Source organism: Ooceraea biroi, chromosome 10 (genome assembly GCF_003672135.1).
Source record: "Ooceraea biroi isolate clonal line C1 chromosome 10, Obir_v5.4, whole genome shotgun sequence".
NCBI classification, from domain to species: Eukaryota; Metazoa; Arthropoda; class Insecta; order Hymenoptera; family Formicidae; genus Ooceraea; species Ooceraea biroi.
In genome coordinates, this window is record NC_039515.1 from 4,585,652 (window position 1) to 4,611,318 (window position 25,667).

Below are 25,667 nucleotides of genomic sequence, written 5' to 3' on the forward strand. Positions count from 1 at the left end.
ATAAATATCAACATGATATTTCATTTACAGCAATCCAAGAAAACTCACGGTAATGAAACAGAAAAACGTTTCTTTTCACTAAACAGTCATGTTAATTTAACTAAATACATTTAGTATTATTATCAAGAAAATCTGGTAAATTTAACAGGAAGGAATTAATCATGCTCATCTGGTAATTCCTAAAGGGATTCTGATTCGTCCATTTTCCAACAGACAAACTGGTTGAACCCACCAGATTTCTAATTAATGCAACCAGATTGTTTTTTCAGTGCATGAATAAAGAAGCTTGTGCAGTTCATCCTGCTTGCATCATTTCAAATCGAAATACACAGCTGTGCGTATCTTCATGTATCTCTTCCCTCATTTCTTCCATTGGTGACGCGATGTGCAAACAGCTACCACTCGTGCGTAGGGATGAGCCTTCGCGCCTTTTATTCTCATCTCTCCCGTGAACAGATGGACGTGGGCAGTCAGTCGACGGCGTTTCGTAACCCGCGCTTGATGACTTGCGCCGGCTTAGCCACGGCATCGCGCTCCAATAATAGACGCTCGACGACAGCTAGGTCCACCGTAGCGCAACACCCATTTTAAATTCAAGGTGACGCGAATTTTACCGCAAGAGCGATAATAGTATCTCGGTTATTCCGGACCTTCGTCGCTCTCGGGAATGATATTTCGATTGCCGCGAGGTGGGCGAATGACACCTCGCGCGACTGGCGATCAGAAATTACTCCGAAGGCGCGCAGCTCGCACGAAACGAACAGATGATGCTGTTGCGCTGATCCGACCTGAAAAAAAGCGTTTTAATACTCGGAACGTGCATTGGGACGCGTTCTGCGCCCGCGCGAGCGTGTCGTATCGACCGTGCCCGCGTGTTCTACCTTGACCTCCAGGCCGCGAAAGTGTCTCTCGAGCAATTAAAGCGCTTAAGGGCCGTCCGCTGGAACGAACCGGCCGTCATAATCGATGCTCTGTCATAAAACGACGCATAGGATCTCCTCGACGGCCTCGGATGACACGACGCTCATGCGCCTTGACGACGCAGACGCCCGTTGATCGCTCAACGCATGCGATAAATGGATAGCGACGTTATCGCAATCACCGCTCTTTTCCGCGGAGCAAACCACCTTATTATCGTAGAAAGCGTTCATACGCGTTCATTCGGCTCCTCTTTTTTCCCCCCGTGCCGAGATACGAATCACACGCGGCTAATCCCCGGACTGGCCTCGCGTCAGCTGGGCTTTTACATAAGCCGTTTCGACATCGGCGCGGACTGCAGGCAAGTAACTTTCTCTGGAATCGATCTCGGGTCGGAAAGTCATCTATCTCCACGCGATTCCCCGGCTCGCCATCAGTGAAATTCGCCGGCATGACGAATGATCGATGAAAGTGCACAATCGGCGATGCGCAACGTCGCTTTTTTAGAAATTATTTAAATTAGTTGCAGTAATACGATTAAGAATCGATACTTTCCGTTATGGACCTGCAAGAGGGCTGGGAAAGTAATCTTTTGGAATGAAAAGGGACTAAAAAATACAAATGATATACTCAAAGGTACAATACTATTGTTGATGTCAGTGCGAACAGCAAAATGTCCACGAGACTCAGGTTTGCAGATTCGCGCTACTTCTCGATGCTTTCCAGCGCGTGTTGTGATCGAGCACGACGATAAAAGAATCGTGAATACGCCATTCCTGTATGTACGTATTGCGCGCGCGCGCGCCAAGTACGTAACTGTAAACTGGTCCTAATACAGGCCGCACCCACTTTGTTGCTCAACTTGGATAAGCCGAGGAGAACCGGTGTGTCCACGACGTGGCAAGGCCGTTGACAGTGCCGGCGAATCAATCGTTGTCACGCTTTACCGGGCGCGCTCGCTCGCTCGCTCGCTCCTTCGCACTCCGCTCGTGCGTGCCCAGCTGATTCGCCGCGCGCGCAAGAGCAACAGCAGCCGTTCACCGATCGAAGGTGAGAGCGAGAGACGAAGAGTTTTGCGAAAGTTCCGCTGAAAACCACAGTGCGATCCAGCCTGACAAGCGTAAAATATAATAAATCTCCCTGCCCCTGGCAGGGAAAAAGGAAAGAGGAAGTTGACGATTTGGATAACACGATTATAATAAATAATGTAAATAATATAATTTTCTGGAAAAGTAAAGAGTGAAAAGAAAAAAGTAGGAGAAAGGACACGAGTAACAGAAGACAGAAATTTAATCATAAATTCTCTTGAGAATGTGATTAAAATTTTTTATTCAGATCACAGTTATTACAGTAGTACATAAATAAAGAAAAATAAAAAGAGAGGAAAAGAATTTGTATCGAATTAGAATAATAAGAAAAGTCGGCGCGCACATATGATTAAAACGCATTAAAACAAGTATATTCACGTTTTGACTCAATTCGTGAAAGATAAGATGCCAGACGCCTCTTAAAATTGTTCGAAAGATTTGGGCGCACAAATCCGTATAGATAACAAGCTTCGCCAAGTGATGTGTTTCAATAATAAGAAATTTATGATTACAAACTGCATAGCAATAAAAATACCAGGCAGAAAGATACAGAGAAATAGAAGGAGAAAGAGAGAAATCCGATAATTCGCAAATAATCGGTCTGCAAAGCAGATAGTCCTGCCCTAGGGTAAGGTTATCCTTCGTACCACCTCTCTCTTTCCCCGTCGTTTTGTTCAGGCCGGCTGGCACAACCGATTGGCCAACTGGGACTCTCTGGGAGTCTACCCACTCTCTCTCTCTCTTTCCTTTTCTCTTTCTGTCTCTCTCTACCGTGCGAAGATTTGCGAAAGTAATGACCTTGACTTTGCCATCGTGGTAACCACGCCATCTGCGACCCTGACGAATCTAACGGTCGTCGAACAAGACACGTGAGTCTCTAGTTCTAGCTCGAATATATTCGAAAACTGCGAAAGAAAGAGAGAGAGAGAGAGTTTGATGCGGGTTCACTGTCCCGATCGCACGTTCGCGTTAGCCGATACGCGAGTTTGAACGTGATAGCGCGAGAATGAATAATGATTATGACGAGCATCGCAAAATCGCGTGAGGATTGACGAGACGACACTCATTAAGCATTTACATAAAACTTGTTTTGCAAAGATTGTTTGAATTGTACAAATAGAAGTCTGAACTAAATCGGTCGGCGTGCATTTCTACTGCAATCGATTCGAATTAATTCGTAATCATCGTCGACTGCGCGCTCATAATAGGAATCACCTGACGTTGCAATGATGAAAACATGTGAGTTTCAGTACGGATATGTAAATAGACTAGAGAGTTTTTGAAACTTTTTGGAAGAAGAGGAAACCTAAGAAGATAAGACGCAAGAGATTGCAAGAAAGATTGCATGAACGTTGACGCTTAAAACGGAGCCCGTAATTACAATTGCGACACGTTCCGTGGGAATGTTCTCATCGTGTTTACCATACCGGATAGAGAGATTAGTGTGTCGTAGGACGTAAGCGAGGAGTTTTAAATGAGTATATTTTTTATAAGCGAATTCGGTGATGGAGCCATTACTGTCACATTATCGTGCTATCGTAATAAGGTTATGTAAGAGACGAAAAATAACTAGGGGACTGCCTTAGATTCGAACTCGAACTCTTCGGGATCCCTGGTTCACACGTCTAGGTCTTAGGCTGTACGGCCAATACTCCTACTGTTGTGATCAACTTGTTTTCATTCCGATCCTCTATACGACCTGTCAGTCTCGACTGTCTTTCCAGATCTTACAGCTCGGCCAGCCTGACATTACATTCGTCCCCGAATGTCTCCAAATCGTCGGTTCACTCCACTTGAGTCCCTCCCAACCTCCATTTTTGGTTCACTCTTCTGAGTCCCTCCCAACATCCATTTTTGGTTCACTCTTCTGAGTCCCTCCCAACCTCCATGTTGGTTCACTCCTCTGAGTCCTTCCCAATCTCCATGTTGGTTCACTCCTCTGAGTCCGTCCCGACCTCCATGTTCAGGCTTCACTACCGGCCAGCTGTTTCTCAACTCCCTCCTCTCCGAGGGGTAGCGAATGAATCTCAACTGTCTTCGAAGGGTAGCGGATTTTATCCCACTTCTGAATTCTAAGAGGCGAAAAATAACTAAGGGGACTGCCTTAGATTTGAACTCGAACTCTTCGGGATCCCTGGTTCACGCGCCTAGGTCTTAGGCTGTACGGCCAATACTCCTACTGTTGTGATCAACTTGTTTTCATTCCGATCCTCTATACGACCTGTCAGTCTCGACTGTCTTTCCAGATCTTACAGCTCGGCCAGCCTGACATTACATTCGTCCCCGAATGTCTCCAAATCGTCGGTTCACTCCACTTGAGTCCCTCCCAACATCCATTTTTGATTCACTCTTCTGAGTCCCTCCCAACATCCATTTTTGGTTCACTCTTCTGAGTCCCTCCCAACCTCCATGTTGGTTCACTCCTCTGAGTCCTTCCCAATCTCCATGTTGGTTCACTCCTCTGAGTCCTTCCCAATCTCCATGTTGGTTCACCCCTCTGAGTCCGTCCCGACCTCCATGTTCAGGCTTCACTACCGGCCAGCTGCTTCTCAACTCCCTCCTCTCCGAGGGGTAGCGGATGAATCTCAACTGTCTTCGAGGGGTAGCGGATTTTATCCCACTTCTGAATTGTAAGAGGCGAAAAATAACTAGGAGACTGCCTTAGATTTGAACTCGAACTCTCCGGGATCCCTGGTTCACACGCCTAGGTCTTAGGCTGTACGGCCAATACTCCTACTGTTGTGATCAACTTGTTTTCATTCCGATCCTCTATACGATCTGTCAGTCTCGACTATCTTCCCAGATCTTACAGCTCGGCCAGCCTGACATTACATTCGTCCCCGAATGTCTCCAAATCGTCGGTTCACTCCACTTGAGTCCCTCCCAACATCCATTTTTGATTCACTCTTCTGAGTCCCTCCCAACATCCATTTTTGGTTCACTCTTCTGAGTCCCTCTCAACCTCCATGTTGGTTCACTCCTCTGAGTCCTTCTCAATCTCCATGTTGGTTCACTCCTCTGAATCCTTCCCAATCTCCATGTTGGTTCACTCCTCTGAGTCCGTCCCGACCTCCATGTTCAGGCTTCACTACCGGCCAGCTGCTTCTCAACTCCCTCCTCTCCGAGGGGTAGCGGATGAATCTCAACTGTCTTCGAGGGGTAGCGGATTTTATCCCACTTCTGAATTGTAAGAGGCGAAAAATAACTAGGAGACTGCCTTAGATTTGAACTCGAACTCTCCGGGATCCCTGGTTCACACGCCTAGGTCTTAGGCTGTACGGCCAATACTCCTACTGTTGTGATCAACTTGTTTTCATTCCGATCCTCTATACGATCTGTCAGTCTCGACTGTCTTTCCAGATCTTACAGTTACGATTAAGTCTAACCACACAAGACGAAACTCGAGTTCGCACGGAACAAACACAGTATCTTCTTGAAAATGTTAAACCGTATCCCATATGACGTAAATACGTGCGCATTTTCACGACTGCGCGCGGATATCGCTTCGCGTAGACATAAACACGTTAACATTCGCGATTAAGTAAATAATTGCGCGAATTGACGCGTACAAAACCAACTGCCTCTTATTTTTTCAACTGCCTAAACTTCCTCCTACCGCGCTGAGCTAAGGTCTAATATTTTATACAAAATTTTAATCGGCGAGTGATTTAATTACAAAATAACAATTTCGTTTGCTTCGAGATCGGTCTTTAGATGCAACCATTTGCAGTAATAATCTGAATAAAATATAATTTAACATTTCTTTTTAAACTTTAATAGGTACCATGAAATATAAAATATAAACATACAAATTTTAAAATCTCAATGTTATCAACGCGCTCATGTGCAATTAAATCTATGACAACCTTTCAAACGATAACAGAGCGAAATCTAAAATCCGCTGATCATCGAGCACCGGTGCTTTTTACGCAATAAAATTAGTCGTGCGGCCTTGCGTCGGTTATTGAACTCTCTCTGTCTCTGCCCGATACGAACGACGCGTCGAGTTCGGAACGTCCGTCGGAGTTTGGAAACAACGCGCGCCACGCACTGGCGCATTTCATGTCTCCTGGCCGATAAACAGGCTCCGGTAAATATTTCTCTCTTTGCACCGAGGCGCGTGCATACACACACACACACGAGCGTCCTTGAAAAAACGCGGTCTTATCCAACCGCACAGCAGCCGGCCGGCCGGCCGGCACAATGCGAGTACAAAAATCTGTGAACGGTAACGGGTTCGGACCCTCATTGGTTGGGGGAACGCGCGGGCGTGTGCATTAAAAAGCGCAACGCGTGCGACACGACACAGCTGGTTATGATTATCAAATTGCAAGCAAATTGCTGGTAATCTCTGGGCGGTTTTCGCAGAACCTGCATTTTCGCAATGTTAGTGCCAGCACGTTCACACACAGACTCGATTATTATTTTTACCATTTTACTTGGGTGCATAAATATCTCGTTTATTCCAACACCTCCATATTGATGTTACTCATACCGTATCAAAGAAACCGTTCGATACTTTCCGAAAAAACGTCAATAATGCGTACGTAATGGCGAGTCATCCCATCGCGTTAATTAAAAATTAATCGCGGCGACTCCGCTCGTACTCTTAAATCGTATTTTCGGCGCGAACGGTACTACCGGTTTTCGGCAGATAGGGAGAGGCGAGAAGGACGTAGAGGAGAGGAGGAATCTGTCTTATTGCTTAACGAGGCTTGACCACGCTGGCATTGGTTACAGTATGCATAAACGTCGATATATGGCCTTGAAAAAGGAAAATTAAACGCGTGCAACTGTCGGAGATCGGATTTTAAGTGTTCCGTGAAAGTCGCTGCCCGTCACGGAATTCCCTTCCTCGTGTGCGTCTTCTTCCCTATCTCCTTGTCTCTTCATAAATTAATCGCACGCTCGCCAATAAAGGCGATAAGGATAATGCAATTTCGGAGCTTGCGCTCGCTCGCCCAGCCGTTTACCAGCCGAACACGCGCAAGAGCTGTTTTAATTGCCATTTATCCACGCACCATACGGGATACTAACTAATAATACGTTCTGAGAACGTCGTAACGCGTGAATTTTATTCAGCTCTATACGCACGACTCGAGTCACGCTTACCGTTTCCACAATTGTCGCATGTAACGCGTCTCACTCTCGCAACTTTCTACCTTTCACCGCGTTTTCCCTGGATTCGCGGTTTCCTGACACTCTCGCAAAGTTTGCAGCACACTCGAGCCATAAACATGAATAATACATGCCAAAATAATATTAATCGCTAATTAATCCGTCGCGTTTCTTTCTTACACCCTCAGAAAGGATTTCTGATAACAAGACGAAAAATATTCTTGACTAATTTAATCGTATTACAAGTATAAAAAATATATAAATAAAACAATTCTTAATTTAAATCAGTAATTTCTATTCTTCTCTCTCGAATTAAATAAGATTGTCTTACTGTCTTGAGACAAGAGTAACATATACACATTTATGCTTATATATTCTTGTATGTAGAATAATTTGATATTAGCGCCACTTTATAGTAGGCTTTGTCCATGTCGACGCATCATTTTCTCACAGTCGCTCGTCGACTCGGCGCTTCTGCGTCCTTTATTCCGATAAAACGGCCAATATTTATGTGTTGCAATCGAAAATCGGGAAAGTGTTTCTGTTATTTATAATGAATAAGTGCAATACTCTACAAGAAATATTAAAAGATATGGAAATGTAAGTAAGTATATACAATATACTTACTTGAGAAATAAGATTCGGGATAAGACATTTCCATATCTTTTAATATTTCTTGTAGAGTATTGCACTTATTCATTGTAAATAACAGAAACACAGAAACACTTTCCCGATTGCAACACATAAATATTGGCCGTTTTGTGCAGATTCTACAAATTCTCTTAGAAGAATAGAATAAGATGTCTTTTAGATCTGACAATAGTCTGAAATCAAGAATATTTTGAACTTGCTACAAATTTGTATCTAAATCCTTCTGAGAAAATGAATGAGATAGCGCCAAGATTATTTGAATCTAGATTTTCGAATTTTCTATTCAAGATTAAAATATGCTTCTTTTCAATAATAAATATGATTGTCGCTATAGCGATCTTATTTTATGATAGATTAAAGAGTACTAGCATTAAGTCCAGAAATCTTTTCTGTGGGTGTATATTTAATGTATCGTCGAGTGAAACTACCAAACAACACATATGATTTGATCAGTTAAAATAAGCAATAATATTTAAAAACTTGGTAAAGTGATATCGGAATAACTATATTGTTTGTCCCAAATGCATCGTATAAATTGCAGAAAAATAGATATGTAGAGTATAAATAAAATATAAATGTAACACTTTTGCATACCACATATTGATAGAAAAGCAAGAACAGATGTAGTGCATTTCGGAAAACTACACAAGCAGAATACATCGCACAATAGATTCAAAAATTTGGGACCCTCAAATTTAATGAAATTTACAAACGCATATTATGGGAGCAACGGCACGAGTGATTACGGGCATATTTTCACACATACAGTCACAAGAACGTACAACAGATAAAATATCACGATGTTATATCGCGCGTGACTGCCGAAACGCTAGCAACGTCGTTTGGAGTCGTAGCAATCGACAGTCTGGAAAAAACTCAAGGTGCCTTGATTCGCAAAGTGCATCGTCCTCGTTCGGTGTTGCTCTTCTCATTTTCTCCCATCGGCTCGCCACGTTTACTATACATATATCAGCCGTGGGCTCGCTGAACGGGCATCCTCCACCATTTCAACGAGACGCCAGCGGGGCCGCGGCGTCCACGCTGCAAGCCGGCGACGTAAACAACGCGTCTGCGCAGGCGCGGCCGTTCCTCCCGCGCCGCCGCTTCTCTCGACGGTTCGTTCCCGCGATCCTTCTCTAGCTCCGCTTTCCTCGCTCTCGTTCTCTCCTTCTGCTCACCTCCCTCTCTTTCTTCCGCTCGCACACGCGTGTAGTCGGATTCTCTTGCTCGCGAGCGTCGGACAACCATCGCTTAGCAGCCTTCTCAGCGACGGCGCTGACCTTCATAAAGTCCAACGTACAATGGCCGGCCGCGGGATTCGAGAACGTCGAAAACTTTCGTACGTGTCTCTGGAAATGCCTCCCGCTTCGCCATAAGAAGAACCGTCGGGGAAAGTTACGTGGCTAATTAAAGAGGCGAGATGTTCCCCCTAGCACGTTCTCGGCACAGGAGCATTCGCGCGCGCGCGCATACACACGCGAATTCGGGCTTAATATGGAGACTGCCTCTTCTTGGCTACATGCAACGACAAACGTTGGCATTCGCTGCCCGGTGGTTGCAACATCGCGATACGGCAGTGTCGCTGCCTGCGCCGAAAGCCATTGGACGCGCCATTGTACTTTGGGGAAGGAGATAAAGGCGCACTCGAGCACGCACTGGCGGACTGTAAATATCGATAAGAGGCGGAAACCGCGGACAACGCGATTTAGCCGCGCGGCCGGTCAATGAAAAACAAATCTCCCTCCTTCGATGCCCCGTGAAACGGAATATGTCGGAAAATGGGAGAATGCATCACGTTGGACACGTTTCGGCCAGGACAGGTTTCGGAGCCAGTCGTTTGAAAGTTTTATCAGCTAACAGTTGATTTGAATTTAAATATAATTTTAGAATTGTGTGATCACGTACTTAAGATTATTGCTTTTATTTTATAATATGCGTGCGTCCCGAAAATATCATGGCGATCATCTGTCCGAGCGACAGATGAACGCTATATTTTTCGATCCGCCGTTAAAACCAACTGCAGAGAGCAGAGAGGTTGACTGTAGACGATAGACAATTCTACGTGTGGCTTTGTATTTCCTCATTCGGACACGAACAGAGAGAGAAAGAGAACAGCAAATTAGATGCGTTGAACATCCTGGTGGAGTCCCCGTCGTGACTCACGGGGCACCCACCGCCTCTCCCCACGCCGCGTATTTGAAACCATTCTCTGTCTCTCTCATCTGTGTCGACGACCCCGGTTCTTCCCTGCAAATTGCACCGAATCGCGTGCCGCGACGTGTCCCAGCTGAGCACGCCTTTTTCCAGCTCGCTACTTTGTGGCCGCGAAAAAAAAGAAGTTCGTTGCCATTGTCATAGATCGCCGAAATCCATCCGTCCGACGATTTCTTCGTCGCCGTCGTCACGTTCCCTCCGAAAAACCGTCGCGGTCTGAAACAAAGCATTCCGCCTAATCGGAGCGCGAGGCTCTCACGTTTGTGCGCCGGTGGTGCGATGGACGCGTCGTTACGCGTCGTGATGAACCATCCCGCATCACGCGCGTCTCCCGAAAGCTTCTGTTCGCGCCGGTGCACTCGGCGCGGCGGTTCTACGGCGTAGTTGGCGTACAACCGGCCTTTGTCGTACCTGCTGCATCGCACGTGGCTTCGCTCTCGCTGCGGTCAGTTCCCTCTCACCTCCGTCTCCCTCCCCTCTCTCTCCTTTCCTCGGCCAGATTCCTCCCTATCCCCCTCGTCTACGCGGCCATATTCTGAAATTTTCTGCCCCCTATTACCGCATCGTCCCTATTCGCCGCCACTGTCGCCATTGCCGCCGCCACCGCCGCTACGACGCGAAGGCCCGCACAACAAACCCGTGGATTTTTCTCCCGCCACCCCGTATACCCCGTGTACTCGTATATGCGTGAGGCACATCGGTGTGTTCGACGAAGGGTCAACGTCCGACCCTCACCACACGCCACGGATCGACGCGCATCGTACGCGCCAACACACAGAAGTCTGGTTTGTTTTGGTTTCCCGGGCGTTACCCGGGCTCCCCACTTCTCTCTCCGGTGTGACTCCAACTCCTCTCCCTCTCTCTCTCTCTCTCTCTCTTTCTTTCTCGCTCGTACTGTGCGCTTGTATTTCCTCTCTGCGCTTGTATTTTGCCGCGCGATGTATCCCTATGTCCGTGAAACCCACCGCCGCGTGGTCCCGAAATGGGGATTGACTCGGAGAGTCAGCGATGTCGGTGACGTCAGGATGTACACGAAACGGTACACGAGGGATATCGTTGTTTACAGCCGATACGTGACAGCGGCTTTCAAAGTTCGCGTAGATACAGATGTGATTCTTTTTTACGAAAATCTTCGAAATTCTTTGTTTTGTGTCATTTCTATTTTAAACTTTAGACAGCTGTAAGATCTGGAAAGATAGTCGAGACTGACAGGTCGTATAGAGGATCGGAATGAAAACAAGTTGATCACAACAGTAGGAGTATTGGCCGTACAGCCTAAGACCTAGGCGTGTGAACCAGGAATCCCGAAGAGTTCGAGTTCAAATCTAAGGCAGTCTCCTAGTTATTTTTCGCCTCTTACAATTCAGAAATGGGATAAAATCCGCTACCCCTCGAAGACAGTTGAGATTCATCCGCTACCCCTCGGAGAGGAGGGAGTTGAGAAACAGCTGGCCGGTAGTGAAGCCTGAACATGGAGGTCGGGACGGACTCAGAGGAGTGAACCAACATGCAGATTGGGAAGGACTCAGAGGAGTGAACCAACATGGAGGTTGGGAGGGACTCAGAAGAGTGAACCAAAAATGGAGGTTGAGAGGGACTCAAGTGGAGTGAACCGACGATTTGGAGACATTCGGGGACGAATGTAATGTCAGGCTGGCCGAGCTGTAAGATCTGGGAAGATAGTCGAGACTGACAGATCGTATAGAGGATCGGAATGAAAACAAGTTGATCACAACAGTAGGAGTATTGGCCGTACAGCCTAAGACCTAGGCGTGTGAACCAGGGATCCCGGAGAGTTCGAGTTCGAATCTAAGGCAGTCCCCTTAGTTATTTTTCGCCTCTTACAATTCAGAAGTGGGATAAAATCCGCTACCCCTCGAAGACAGTTGAGATTCATCCGCTACCCCTCGGAGAGGAGGGAGTTGAGAAACAGCTGGCCGGTAGTGAAGCCTGAACATGGAGGTCGGGACGGACTCAGAGGAGTGAACCAACATGGAGATTGGGAAGGACTCAGAGGAGTGAACCAACATGGAGGTTGGGAGGGACTCAGAAGAGTGAACCAAAAATGAAGGTTGAGAGGGACTCAAGTGGAGTGAACCGACGATTTGGAGACATTCGGGGACGAATGTAATGTCAGGCTGGCCGAGCTGTAAGATCTGGGAAGATAGTCGAGACTGACAGATCGTATAGAGGATCGGAATGAAAACAAGTTGATCACAACAGTAGGAGTATTGGCCGTACAGCCTAAGACCTAGGCGTGTGAACCAGGGATCCCGGAGAGTTCGAGTTCGAATCTAAGGCAGTCCCCTTAGTTATTTTTCGCCTCTTACAATTCAGAAGTGGGATAAAATCCGCTACCCCTCGAAGACAGTTGAGATTCATCCGCTACCCCTCGGAGAGGAGGGAGTTGAGAAACAGCTGGCCGGTAGTGAAGCTTGAACATGGAGGTCGGGACGGACTCAGAGGAGTGAACCAACATGGAGATTGGGAAGGACTCAGAGGAGTGAACCAACATGGAGATTGGGAAGGACTCAGAGGAGTGAACCAACATGGAGATTGGGAAGGACTCAGAGGAGTAAACCAACATGGAGGTTGGGAGGGACTCAGAAGAGTGAACCAAAAATGGAGGTTGGGAGGGACTCAAGTGAAGTGAACCGACGATTTGGAGACATTCGGGGACGAATGTAATGTCAGGCTGGCCGAGCTGTAAGATCTGGAAAGACAGTCGAGACTGACAGGTCGTATAGAGGATCGGAATGAAAACAAGTTGATCACAACAGTAGGAGTATTGGCCGTACAGCCTAAGACCTAGGCGTGTGAACCAGGGATCCCGAAGAGTTCGAGTTCAAATCTAAGGCAGTCTCCTAGTTATTTTTCGCCTCTTACACAACGAATTTTATATATGTCGTTTCTATTTTGTTTACTACTGAAGCAAAGCGTGGCACGTTTACATCGAGTAGCAATGTCACTTGTAGACTTAGAGAAGGCACGCAGATTGATCTTTGCGATCAGATAGCAGTATAAATTTACGTTGAGCAATCAAATTGAAATGTCAGAGTCAGCGGGACCTGTACGATCCGAGATAAGTCGGGGAACGGTTTGCACGCGAAAACCTCGTGGTTGTAAAAGAGTAGTGACGTAGGAAAACACAATCCCGTGCTACGTGCACGTTCACGCAACAATCGACGGCACAAGGCAGTGTTTGCTAATGCGGAGAAAGCGAGAGCTGCGTGAAAAGCGAGCTGTCGTAGCACGCAGTTGGGAATCGATTTTTGTGCCCGTGGCTCAGTCGCACGCGTGGCATTCACCGGCGAATTCGCGATTCACGAAGTACACCGAAGTGGGTAGGAACGAACCTGCGCATCGGCCTTGACGATCTGTGCGCTCTCACGCGTCGAGATGTGAGATGCCGCGGATAAACGATTAATCGTCAGTACGATTGAATAGCGAGGGAATTTGGCATCTCGCGAGTGAAACTCTCTTTCGCTCGAACGTGCACGAGTGATTTGAAATCCGTCCACTCTAATAAACCTCGGGGCATTGAACCTACCGGTGCATTCCTGCAAGGCGAATCACGAAGCTCTATAGGTCGGTAGCACCGGGCTTCTGCTTGACCATGATTCGACAACGTTCACGCATCGCTTATCGGAAACGATAAAGACGTGACGATGAAAGGGGGAGACACACGTGCGCAATTTTCGTCATGCCGATCTCGCGGCCCCGCGCACGGATACGCGCGCGCGCGCGCACGCATCGACACACGTGTGGAACACACGTTCGCGCGCGCGCGTGCTGTTGCGCAGCGCACAAAAGTAGCGGAAAAGCAGGGGGAAAGACGCGGTACTTCGCGTGAACGCGAGCGTGGTTGGGGTGGAGGATGCCTAGCTTGCGCACGCGCTCCCGACCAAGCCAAGCCAAGCCAGGCCATGCGTAATGCATCCCCAACGGGCCGCCGTGGCGGCTATCTCCTACCGCCGGCAACGTCGTATCGCACGCGATGCGCCCACGAAACATCGCACGCCGTTCGTCGCGCGCGCGTCGCGGCAACCCTGTGTCGGCTCACTCATCCCCACGCGCGCGCGCGCTCAGATGAGCACGGTGCGATGATAGGCCGTGCTGCGCATGGAAGATGGTTTCGCCGGATCTGCATTGTGTTCCTTCTTTTATATTGCAAGGAAAATATGTCAATTCTCTTTGTCGCGTTATTGTTCCCGACGGCTGACATCGCTTCTCGCTCAAATTTTACGATTGCTTGTCCTTCACACGTTTCGTATGCAATATGTATACAACGCTGTGTTATATATAGCGCAATAAATGCATTCAACGATAATGATCCTTGTTAGATACGAGATAAAGTTGTTCTCTCTTCGTACAAACTACATTTTTTGCAAGTTTAAAAGTTTGGAGATGAAACACCTTGCTGCGCATATTTTAATACTTTGCTCATGTTACATGTTATGTTGCTTGCATATTTGATAATTTTAAGAAATAGATTATTATGCATTTTTATGAGAAAAACGTAAAGAAACAAATCTCACGGACACGGCGCGCGTGAAAATTTTCACCGTAGACGCGTGGTGCCCTCTGGACCAGTGCTATTGGAATCACCTAAAGGTCGCATCAGGCTAGAGGAAGGGAGAAGGATAGTAGGGGGAAGAACTGCTGCGAAGTTCTCCGGAGCACGGCGCAAACCAATGCTGTGGTACGGCAAGGCAAAGGGAGAGCATTGCCTGCCTGCCGACCAGCGTGTAGAAGGTCTGTGACCTCGGCAATGGCTGCGCCACGCTGCACACCGCTCCGCTACTCACCGTGTACCGTTTCAGAGCTGATGTCACTGTACCGTCGAGATCCTCGCAGCTACCGAAACGCCCGTTCCCGAAAGCGGCTCTTACCGCCGTCATTTTGACCGCGCATTGATACGCGCGCGGAATATCCCGCGTCTTATCGTTGTATTGCAACTCTCGATCAGCCAGCCTTTCCCCGCGTCACCCAGTATACCGTTCCAAAGAGTCAAAGATCTGCGCCACCAAGATCCTCAAACCGATCGGAGCGTCGAGAATCTTTCTGCGTATTTGTGCTCTCTTTAGAGGCGTTTTGATACGCGACGGATACTTATCGGTCCTCACTTATCGTATCCCGCTGTTCTTCCGCGTCGTGGCCACCCGGTATGTCGCGTGAGAATCGAAGATTCACCGAACGTGATGACGCGCCAATCGAAACCCGCGTAAATTGGAAGGAAATGACAGCGCGATGAACGGCAGTACACGGCGCGGTTTCCCGAAAATTGTGTTTTAAGTGCAATCGTTAAAATTGCCCCCGTAAATGTTCCTGCACTCGTCAGCTAAATTCGATAGCCCGGCAACATTGGCGCGCAAATCCATAAAGGAATTACGCCTGCCGTGGGTCAATGGCTTATTAATCTAGAATGCTTCGAAGGCATTCTTCGCTGCCACGGCGTACTAACGAGACCATGATTGTCCTCTTTGTTTGGACTGTTACATCGAAAATGTCGGTATTGCGTGTGCTTGCCGAGATCCGTGATACCGTTAATAGTCGGATGATTAGCTATATCCAGTTTCTCGTTGAGTTATTATGGCCGCAAATTCATAAACTCAGAGACAACATAAGTTTTAATATTTTATCATTATTAATAAATTAAGAAAGATTCGAGGGGGAAGGGGTGTTTGCGAGAGAGAGAGGAGGGGAGGACGATAACATGGCTGAAGACGCATTTGGCAGAGGGGCGGGAGAATTGTGCCACTAAAACAATGCAAGATCCTGTGCATCCGTTGTCCTTCGCGTTCAAGTACACAATCACCAGGGAACCGCGTGGTCCGCGCGATGGATGGCTTGTGTTCCTCGCTCTTCTGGATCAATACCACGTGACCGTGTCGTCGTGACCGGCGCGGCGCGGCGCGGCCGCCGGCCGATGTAAACAAAGAAACGTGCGCGCGGCGAGGCCACGCGCATCGATTTTCCTCTCCGGCGGCTTGGCTTAGCGTGATTTCAACGCAGGGCCGTCTTGAGACACTCAGGTGCTCAGGATTAATAACATGACAATCGTTCATGACATGAGAAAGACTTCCAAAACGACAAAGAAATGAGATGAAGAAGTGATAGATGCAAATGTATGGAAGTGAAGAAGAAATATTATAATTTAATAATAATGCTATGCGCGCTTTTAGTAGAAGGTACATTCTTATCTTACGTTGCAATGTTATATAAAATGATATGTATAATAATGAAAAGAAAGCTAGATCTTTTTAGTGCATGATAATGATATAGCATTATGTATGATAGAAATGTAAATGTGAATGGGAACATGTGAGTTTTGTTAACGAGTAATGTTATAGCTTATGATTTTAATAGAGAACGGCGGTATTAATTTTAACCGAGTGATCTATCGATCATTGTTTATTTAGCTTGATGATGAAGGCAATCCTAATGATTACTGCGCGTTTACGTGCAGGTCGTACAGTATCGTTTGAATCGTTTCTCTTTCGACTTTTCACGAAGTGATTTTCATTGAAATGAATTCACCGGACTCGCTTTATATCATCAAATATTTGTACGTGCCGCTTCCATCGATGGTTATTAACGATTCGATATTTTTTTGTCTGCAGGCAAATGCGGCGGTGGTGTTCAAGTGCAATTGGCCAGGCTGCTTCGAAATCAAAGCGACTGTTCCACTCATTGAAGAACATGTGCGCCAGTTACATCTGGGGTGAGAGAGCTAATATACCTTGGAAATAATTGTGATATACCTCATGCATATAAGAAGTGTGTTTTATCATGTATCGTTACAATGTTCACGTGGTACACGTGTATACAACGTCGAGCCAGCGGAAAAACTTGTTGACATTAAATGTTTCGCTATGCGTCTTGCTGATCGGTATCTTTGTAATATCAGCAATAATTATCGTACATGGACCGTCTAATGTACGATTCGCTACGTGCGTGGAATTAATGGAATAATCTAACTTATGTGACCGTATCATTTTCGGGCGTTTGATGAGCAATCGTAGAATAATCGAACCTTTTTGTAAGTTTGTGTTTATACATGATATTCGTATGACTATTGGAAATTGCAGTCTTCGTTTTACACTTTTCTAACAGTTTTATTTTTCGATCGAGCTAGCTATAAACTAAGGTTGTGTCTATCTTGCAGTCCAAAGACGTCCAAAGAATGCGAGGATTACATGTCCCCTCACGAGGAAGAGTTCTACTATCAGGAGGTCGCTGTGGATCACATGAGCTCACCACCCACCATGTCTCATCGGGACATGGCGCGGCCACCGCACGAAGATCCAGAGTACCAGAAGCAGCTTCGCCTTGAAGCGACTCCTGCCACTAGTAGCTACGTGGAGAACGTAATGGTCGGTGTCAAGGAGCCGAACAATACGTTTACGATCTCGCAATCGCCGGTAGGTAGTAGTTGCGCGCGTAACAGGTAACCAAAACATACTGTCGAAAATACAGCTCGATGAAATTGACTTCTCTCTGCTCAGGGTACACCTAACAAGCACATCAAACTGTCCCCGCGGCCGTTGCAGGCATGTCACCAGCAGAACCAGCTTACCGCGTCGACGGGCAAGCCGTCCTCCCCGCGGCGAACTCGCAGCGATGTAAAAAAATGCCGCAAGATCTACGGTATGGACGCGCGTGATCTCTGGTGCACTCAATGCAGGTGGAAGAAGGCCTGCACCCGATTCTGCAGCGAATAGGCCAAGCGTCCGCCCCGTTCATACGTCCGTGGGCGGAAACCCTTGTCAAGTCGACCCCAGAGTTTGCCAATGCTACGTTGAACATTTAACACCAACTGCCAAATGCCAATCACATTCGTCGAGAAGACGGCGCCGGAGCAGGCTCCCTTGTTTCAGGGAGCGCGAGACCGCCAATTAGACATCATAGCGGAATGGTTATTTCGTGGATCACTCCACCGTGCACGACCGGTACCTTCGTAACAAGAGCGACAAGCGCAAGAAGCGAGAATCCTTGAAAGCACCATCTTTTCCTCGTTCTTCCGTTTCCCGTTGCCACACAGAGACGACGGTAATCAACGCAGGCAATGACAACAGACACGAGTTTCAAAGAGAAATGTCGATCGAATGATGATCGTGCGATTCGTGCGCGTAACGCGCAAACATCATTCCGATACTCGTTGGAGGAAGAATGGAAGAAGATTCATCCGGATGATTTCCGAATGGTCCGTTCATATCTTGCACTTGGCAAACTCCGACCGGGTTCCTTAGCCGTAATAAGGGACTTCTCGATTAATAGATAGCGAATACTTGGCGCATGGAGCGAAGCGACCGTTTAGAGTCGCGTTGCGAGTGTTGCGTTCTCCGCGTGATTTTCGGGGAACCAGCACGAGATGTCGCGCCTCGCTCCCCGCCTGACAAGGAAAACCTCTTCGGTTCGGTACTCGTACGAGATACTTGTACTCGGAGTGAGCATCACGTGCCCTCAGAGTGCCGATTCTCGAACCGTTTCTTAGGTCATTGCTAATAGGTCTTCCTTCTTCCGCCAGGAGCGCAAACGCGACGTGCTCTCGGTAATGACAGAACTAAAAGTTACATCGATTCCCAGGGAAAGATCGCCGTTCGTTCGACCCCTGGGAAATTGAGCGATCGAGTCTAACGGACGAGAGGAAGACCGGCAAAATCGACGTACGGTCTGACGTTCAACGCTGAACGAACGCAGACAGGCAGGCAGACGAATCGGAGGGTCTTGCGTGGAATAAGAGCTACTAATTGTGATATTGTATCTAAATTTATCGGATTTCGCCTGCCGCGGGTCAAATGGGAGATCCGCGGCAGACGTGGATGAAAAGGAAATCGGCGAAGCGAAATAAGAAAGAAAAAACGAGAAAGCAAAATTTTATACACCAATTATACTGCCAGATAAATAATTCGAAAAATTGTTGTTCAAGACTCTCCCGCGCGTTAGGGGGGCATTATACGTTGCACGGCGCTCATCGCGCCGTATACCAGGCTTAGCCTTGGTTAGCCTTCCGACGACCTAAGATCGTGTTCGCCAACAAAGGAGCTGCACGCGTGTACGGGTGTTAGGCCACGCATTTCGATCGATCGATTTATTAAGATCTCTAGTGAGAGTCTCTAGATCACATACACGTACACAAAAATATACACCACATACACACATCGTACGCGTGCAAGGATACTACTACGACATCACATAGTCTACATCATTTCTGATACTCCTTTCTCGCTTTGGACTGTTCGTGGGACGATCTATCCACTTGAACCGATTATTTTGAGGTACATTTGATCTCGATGATATATTTCTAATATAGTGATAACGAATGAATACTTGCGGATTTTATATGTTGACAGATTTGACGAAACAATTTTTGCAAGTAAACCACATGTTTTAAGAGGATTCGGTCGCTTAAAGCTGCTTAGAGCCCTTCATTGCAGTCATGTTGTACCTGGAAATAAAATCGAATTTGATTTTTCGTTTTTTAATCACTTGAGTTTTTTGCATGTTATCACATTGTATTCAATGCGATGAATTTATCAGATATGCCGGAAATTTTTTAATTATAGTAATAATAATAAACATATAATATGATCTACATATGTGTAATACATATATGCAGATTGAATTGTATGCGTACACATACATGTTTTAACATATAATGCAAAAATTTATATAATTTTTCACTTTTGATGCTACAATGTGACTGCAAAGTGAGAAGGAAGGAACTTTAAGATTTTAATGCAATAACTGACAAAAATGTTTCGTATTTTGACGGGAGGAAATCAGTGAGATGTCGCAAAATGTGCTACACGTTGTACGTGATGAAGAAGATAATTAAAATGCGACACTCACTAGTAAAGATTTCTTCCAATTTCACAATCAATGTTCATATTTTAGTATAATTATCTTGTATATTTAATATATATCCTGTATATTACGTGTATCATCTTGTATAGTACGTCCCTCGTTTTATATAATTATTATTGAACTTAATGTACTAAGAATTAGTATATTAATGTTGTTTATTAATAATGACGTCACGGGGGTTTAGATTTGTATTAGTATGACGAGATGTCAATTGACAGAATGTGCTACTCAAAGTGCGATTCGAGATTGTAACTCAAAATCAATAATTCTCCTAAAGATTTACCATTTTAAATTGTGTTCAGAATCATAGGCATCGCGTTATTGTCAGTATTTCCCGACTTTTTATCGATATTTTTTATCGAACTTTATCCGATTTTTCTAAACGATGTCGCAATTGTTTTTAAAATTATCAACAGCGATCGTTGCTTGACGTAATGTTGTCGTCGCACACACGGACAAGGTCTACTTCTCCAGTAAATTCGATCGACGGATCGTGTTTGAAATTTATCGTATATCTTAAAGTATCAGAAAATCGCGCTCCGACGATTAACACACTGTGCTCACTGAGCACAAGTACGTCGACGAGCGTGGATCATTGAATTTTTACACGGATAGTATAATGTTCGCGACGATATAGAGAATCACGTTACAACGTATTCGCAAAATGAAACGTTAACATACAAGTGCAGATAGCATAGAAAGTAATTGCCGTCCATGTAGGTTCTTTCCTCCGATCAAAATTGTTACGCCCCATTATGGCAACCAGTTAACCAAGGACAATATCTATACGGAAACTACTCTAAAAAGAGATACTATTAAATTTAATATTTAAAGCTATTAACGTGATCTTTCTGTCGTGACTTTATTCTGTGCAATTTGTACACGCGTGCAGTATGTATAACATTAGGGAAGTGCGGCGGTAACATTGAAACCTGTAAAGCTAAAGAGAAAATTACTTCCAAAGTTTATCATGTGTGCAAACTTTACTTTTAAATTTTTATCTTTAAGATATACATTCTAAAATATATGAACGATAACGTCGTTATATACAAATATTCCGTTGTATATCTTTCGAAATGCAATTATTACCGATATTATCTTTCGTTAAACTTTAGCATGTTTGTGTTTATTTTTTTATTGATATTTTCGGCTGTACACTTGATATGATATGTATTCTGTATGTATCTTTGCGTCTAAAATTGAATACTTTTTACATAAATACATCATGTGTAACGTGTCGGAATTATCAATCTGGAATTATCTATAGCTGCGAGCTATAACGCATACGTTTTTACATAAATTAACTGAACGAAAAAATTAGTTTTACTAGTTCAACCGACCTTCAGACGTTAAGACACGTATACATGATAATCCAGATCTGTGTTTTAATTGAATGAATTTGAATTTCGAATTTTGTTCATGTGGCAAGATGCAAAGCCGCTGAGCGGGATCGTATCTGTCGTCACTGCAATAAATTCCCGATGGTCTCCATAGAAATTTCGATACTTCATTGTTGAACCCACTATGCGTGCACACAATGACACGAGTCGATTGATGGCGTCAGGGCGTCTCTCGACGAGAGCGTCGCGTTGAAGAGAATTTTGGCGGCGAATTACCAAACGTGGGATGGCACTTCGCGCATGTGAACAAGTACAAGTTTATTAACTGTGCCATTACGTATGCCAAATATTCTCTGATATCCTCACTCCGTAATGAAAAAAAAAACGAGCGAGAAAGGAAAGAAACCTCCGCGAACGGAAAAGGAAATTTCACGACGTGAAGCGAAGCGAGCGGGAGGAGCGGGCGAAGTTGCAACATTCATAACGAAAACTTTACAGACTTAAAGATACCTCAGGTTCACTTCGTACGAATGTGCAGCGCGCATCATTGTCCCGTTCGAAGCGACTGATCGATCGAGGCACCCTTTTACGGGTGCCGTTTTAACTTGCTCGATCGTCAAAACGGACGTTTTGATCCGTTCTCCGTTGCTTCGACTCGGACAACCGGTAAACGCTGAACGCCACGAAGCGTAATATTTAATCTTCTCGCGATGTTAACGTCAATATTACTTAGTCGAATCCGTCGCAACGAGCCGTTGCGGCGATTCGGAACACCATACGATGTAGAGAATATATCGCATTTACAATCGGCAGCCTCGGAAGATCCTCGAGATCGCGCGTCGTGGCCGTGTTCGTTGCCCCCCACGCGGCCTAAGCCAGATACTCCCCGTCAGCGGACGAGAAACCGGAGTTCCATCCGATCCAAGATCCGTTTCGCTCGCGAGACGACACGATTGCCGATCCGTCGGTCGGTTCCCTCCGAGCGGAGCGGAGCTCCGACACACACGATCGGGGAACCGTATCGTCGGCAACCGCGAACGCGGACCCTCCAGGACAGCCACCGTGCACTACGACAGTTCGATCATGATCGATTCCGCGCAGATTAGCCGAACCTTCGATCGGTTCGACACTTACGCGAACGATCGGCGGGAACCTGACCTGCTATCGGGGGTGATAGAGCGGGGGAGGGAAGGGTGCCCTGTACCGGAATACGACGATCGCTCCACGGGTTTGAAGTTCGACACCGAAGCTCTGTCCAGCACCGTTCGCCGAGATACCGAAGCAAGGATTATGTCGCGAGTCGAAGCCACTATGGCCGGGATTATCATACCAAAACGATCTCATATCGATTTTTAACGAAGCGTATAATTCTCACCAGTATGTACGGCCGTGCCGGTTCGTCGCTGCCACCCTGTTGGCGGCAGCGCCGGCCCGCACTCCGGATTTTATCGGGAAAATTGTTAATAAGATGCTGCTATACATATATGTACGTGCGGCTGATATATAGCATACACACACATACACACACATACCATGTACATATATATATAGAACGATAGAATCCGCGGTACGTGATACAAGCGGCGGTATCTAGAAGTGGCCTTCTTGTGGTTCTAGCTCATTGGCTTGGACCGTCCGGCGCTTTGGCCGACCGTACAACACAAAGACATATTATATTATTGCTATTATATTATATTATATATTATATATGATTATATATATTATTATTATTATTATTATATTATCATTAATTTTTATTGGTTATTATATTAATTATTATCGCATCCATCGACATCGTCATCTTCATTTTAACACTTAACACGATTATTAGCGTCACTCACACAGAACGTTAAGTAATTGTTAAAGAGCGCGAAATCTTTATTAATATTACGTTAGTATGGATCGTTAATGTATCGCCCCGCGTTAAATGGGCGTCCTCTCGAGATGGCTCGCGCATTCGAAGTGATATAGAAACATCGAGCAGACCATGAGATGAAGAATACAATCTCGCAAGACGTGCAACCAGCGACTCTATCATTCTTATGTCCATATACCGCTGCAAAAGAAGCTTCTATTTATATAGATAATGCATATATAGTTATATAACGCTGTGGTTATGTCGCATTATTTGACGCTCGGTTATTCTAACGATTATATGACTGAGAGATTACGATATGCAACACGATAGTTACGTTTGAGTGTAAATTTTATCCATTAAGACGACGTAATAAAGGCATCTAACAAAATCGCACACCAACTTATTGATTCATCTTACCGCATACGCGTCTCTTTCGCACGTTTCCGAACGTGCAAAGTAAATTTTCTATGGCAATTGGAGATACCGTAAAAATCATGTGTAATTCGTACATGAGTTTTTTTACTGTTACCCGTATCTTTCAGAATTCATTTTACTGTTGCGCGCGCACTTCTTACCACCTTGCGAAAATAATGATAAGATCGATGCGATTTGCAAGCACATCTCGAGAACGAGGAGAGCGCGGTGTGCGAGAAACACACAATTGAGATTTCACAGACTTAATTGCGCGCTACGTCGTGCATCGCCACTTAAGTTTCCTCAACGGATTCTCGTAGAATGATGAAATTCAGTTTTCGTTTTCTGATTTCATAAATCTCTCTCTCTCTCTCTCTCTCTCTCTCGTAGACGTACTACGGCGCTATTTGACAGACGTCGAGTCTTCGACAGCGTAAACTAGAAATTCTACGATATTTTATATAAGTCGCGTTTGATGATAAGTACTTGATGTTCTTTCGAATACGAATGCACTGTGAGGTGTTCACAGGTGTTCTTGCTCAATGCGCATACACGACAGGCGGAGCCTGTCGCAAGACGGATATCACCAAAAGGTAGTTCACGTATTCGTCACCGGTCGTACTTCGGTACTTATGCGATAATGAGACATAATCGCAGCTTCATTCTCGCAGCGTAACTTTTACAGTAGCTCTGTACATAGCGTAGTGTTCGAACACTCGTTCCACGTGAGAGATGTTTCAGACAGCCGGACTAGCGATCGATCCAAATGAGCATTCGGCGAACCGTTCCCCCGCCGGATATATATATATATATATATATATATATATATATATATATCCTGCGTACACAAAGTCTAACGAAACACGACATGCTGAAATAGAATTGCGGGGATCGTACCTTCGTAGATGTTTCGACGCGATTTACAATGCGCAAAGATCGTTCGCTAACAAGTGCATATCTTGCAGACGCAGGCTGCGGTCCAATTGACGTTTCGCAAACACTTGAGAACACTTTCTATCCATTTTCTTCCTTCAAATAAAAAAAAAAACGAAAGGAAGGAAAGTGTTTTAAAGCATTTCGAGCATCGACTGAATCGCAGCCAGAGTCTCGCTGTCGAATCAAATCGTGCATTTGAAGGTGCCACTTGGAGAGCACCGAATGCATCGCGATCGTAGTTTTATAAACTGTTACGCCTGTCGGGTACACACTATACTGCCGAATCTTTGTATTTTATCCGTTCGTCAAAGTTTTTCTCCTCCTTTGTTGAACGTGTTTGTAAGACGCGCGCGGAACGCAGCGCGGCAACGAAGTAAACTCGCGGTCGATGCCGACGATAGTGCGTAACGATACGCGTAAATAAATGAATATACGCATATACGGTAAAACGAAGGATAAAATCGCGTTCGTGTATAGTGTCGAGACGAATTCGCGTCGCGTGGTGACACACGACGCGAGTTCGTACGGGGAGATTCTTAGCGAAACTCTAAAGCGGACTGTCCTTTGCAGTTAGCCCACACATCGTGACGAATAATAATTGCCGCCGCGTTTTAAGAACGTAGTAGCGTCCTGACATGTTAACCGAATACGTAGCGAACAGTAGCGAGAAGAGTGTGTGTGTGCGCGCATCTCGCGCGCGAAAAGATCGTACGCTGTAAATTGCCTTCACCGCGAAACTTAGCGTTCTGGCGCGTAAGAATTAAGCCGATAACGTAGTTATCACCATAGAGCTGGCTGTAGGCCGGGAAACCGCATAATTGCACCGCTGTTATTGAATAGAGAATTTACAGCTAAATCCATGTATATATAATAATGCAAATAGTATTACGATTCTCCTTCTCTCGTTCTCTCTCTCTCTCTCTCTCTCTCTCTCTCTCTCTCTCCTTCACGATGTAAAGCGATTGCGCAAGCTTCTTAGAAACCCCAAATTTCATTTTTTTTTTGCTGTACATGCATCGAGTACGCGCGCGATAGTGCGTGCGGATTATATCTAGATCGGGTAATTATTTAGTTTAACGGAGCAACCTCGGATGACCTTGACCTTGACATATATTATAGAGGTCACCCTCCTGAGTGACCTTCAAAAGATTTTAGCCGTCGCTCATTGTTTATTAAAAAGTTATTAACAAAAGAAGTTTAATGATTTTGCACGAATTTTCACCTGTCCACGCGAAGCAAGGACTTGAGTTTGACATATAT

General features: G+C 45.6%; 1 protein-coding gene across 2 annotated transcripts in view; it reads left to right on the forward strand.

Moving 5' to 3' along the window:
* The window catches only part of LOC105278232 (zinc finger protein 704), a 96,329-nt gene extending 71,026 nt beyond the window's left edge, over positions 1-25,303 (forward strand). For both annotated transcript variants that reach the window (XM_011337177.3, XM_011337178.3), the window contains 3 exons: positions 16,613-16,713; positions 17,158-17,413; positions 17,498-25,303. In XM_011337177.3, the coding sequence (XP_011335479.1) occupies positions 16,613-16,713; positions 17,158-17,413; positions 17,498-17,713 (573 nt within the window). In that variant the 3' untranslated portion in view covers positions 17,714-25,303. The remainder of the gene's footprint in view (positions 1-16,612; positions 16,714-17,157; positions 17,414-17,497) is intronic.
* The last annotated feature ends 364 nt before the right edge of the window (positions 25,304-25,667 follow it).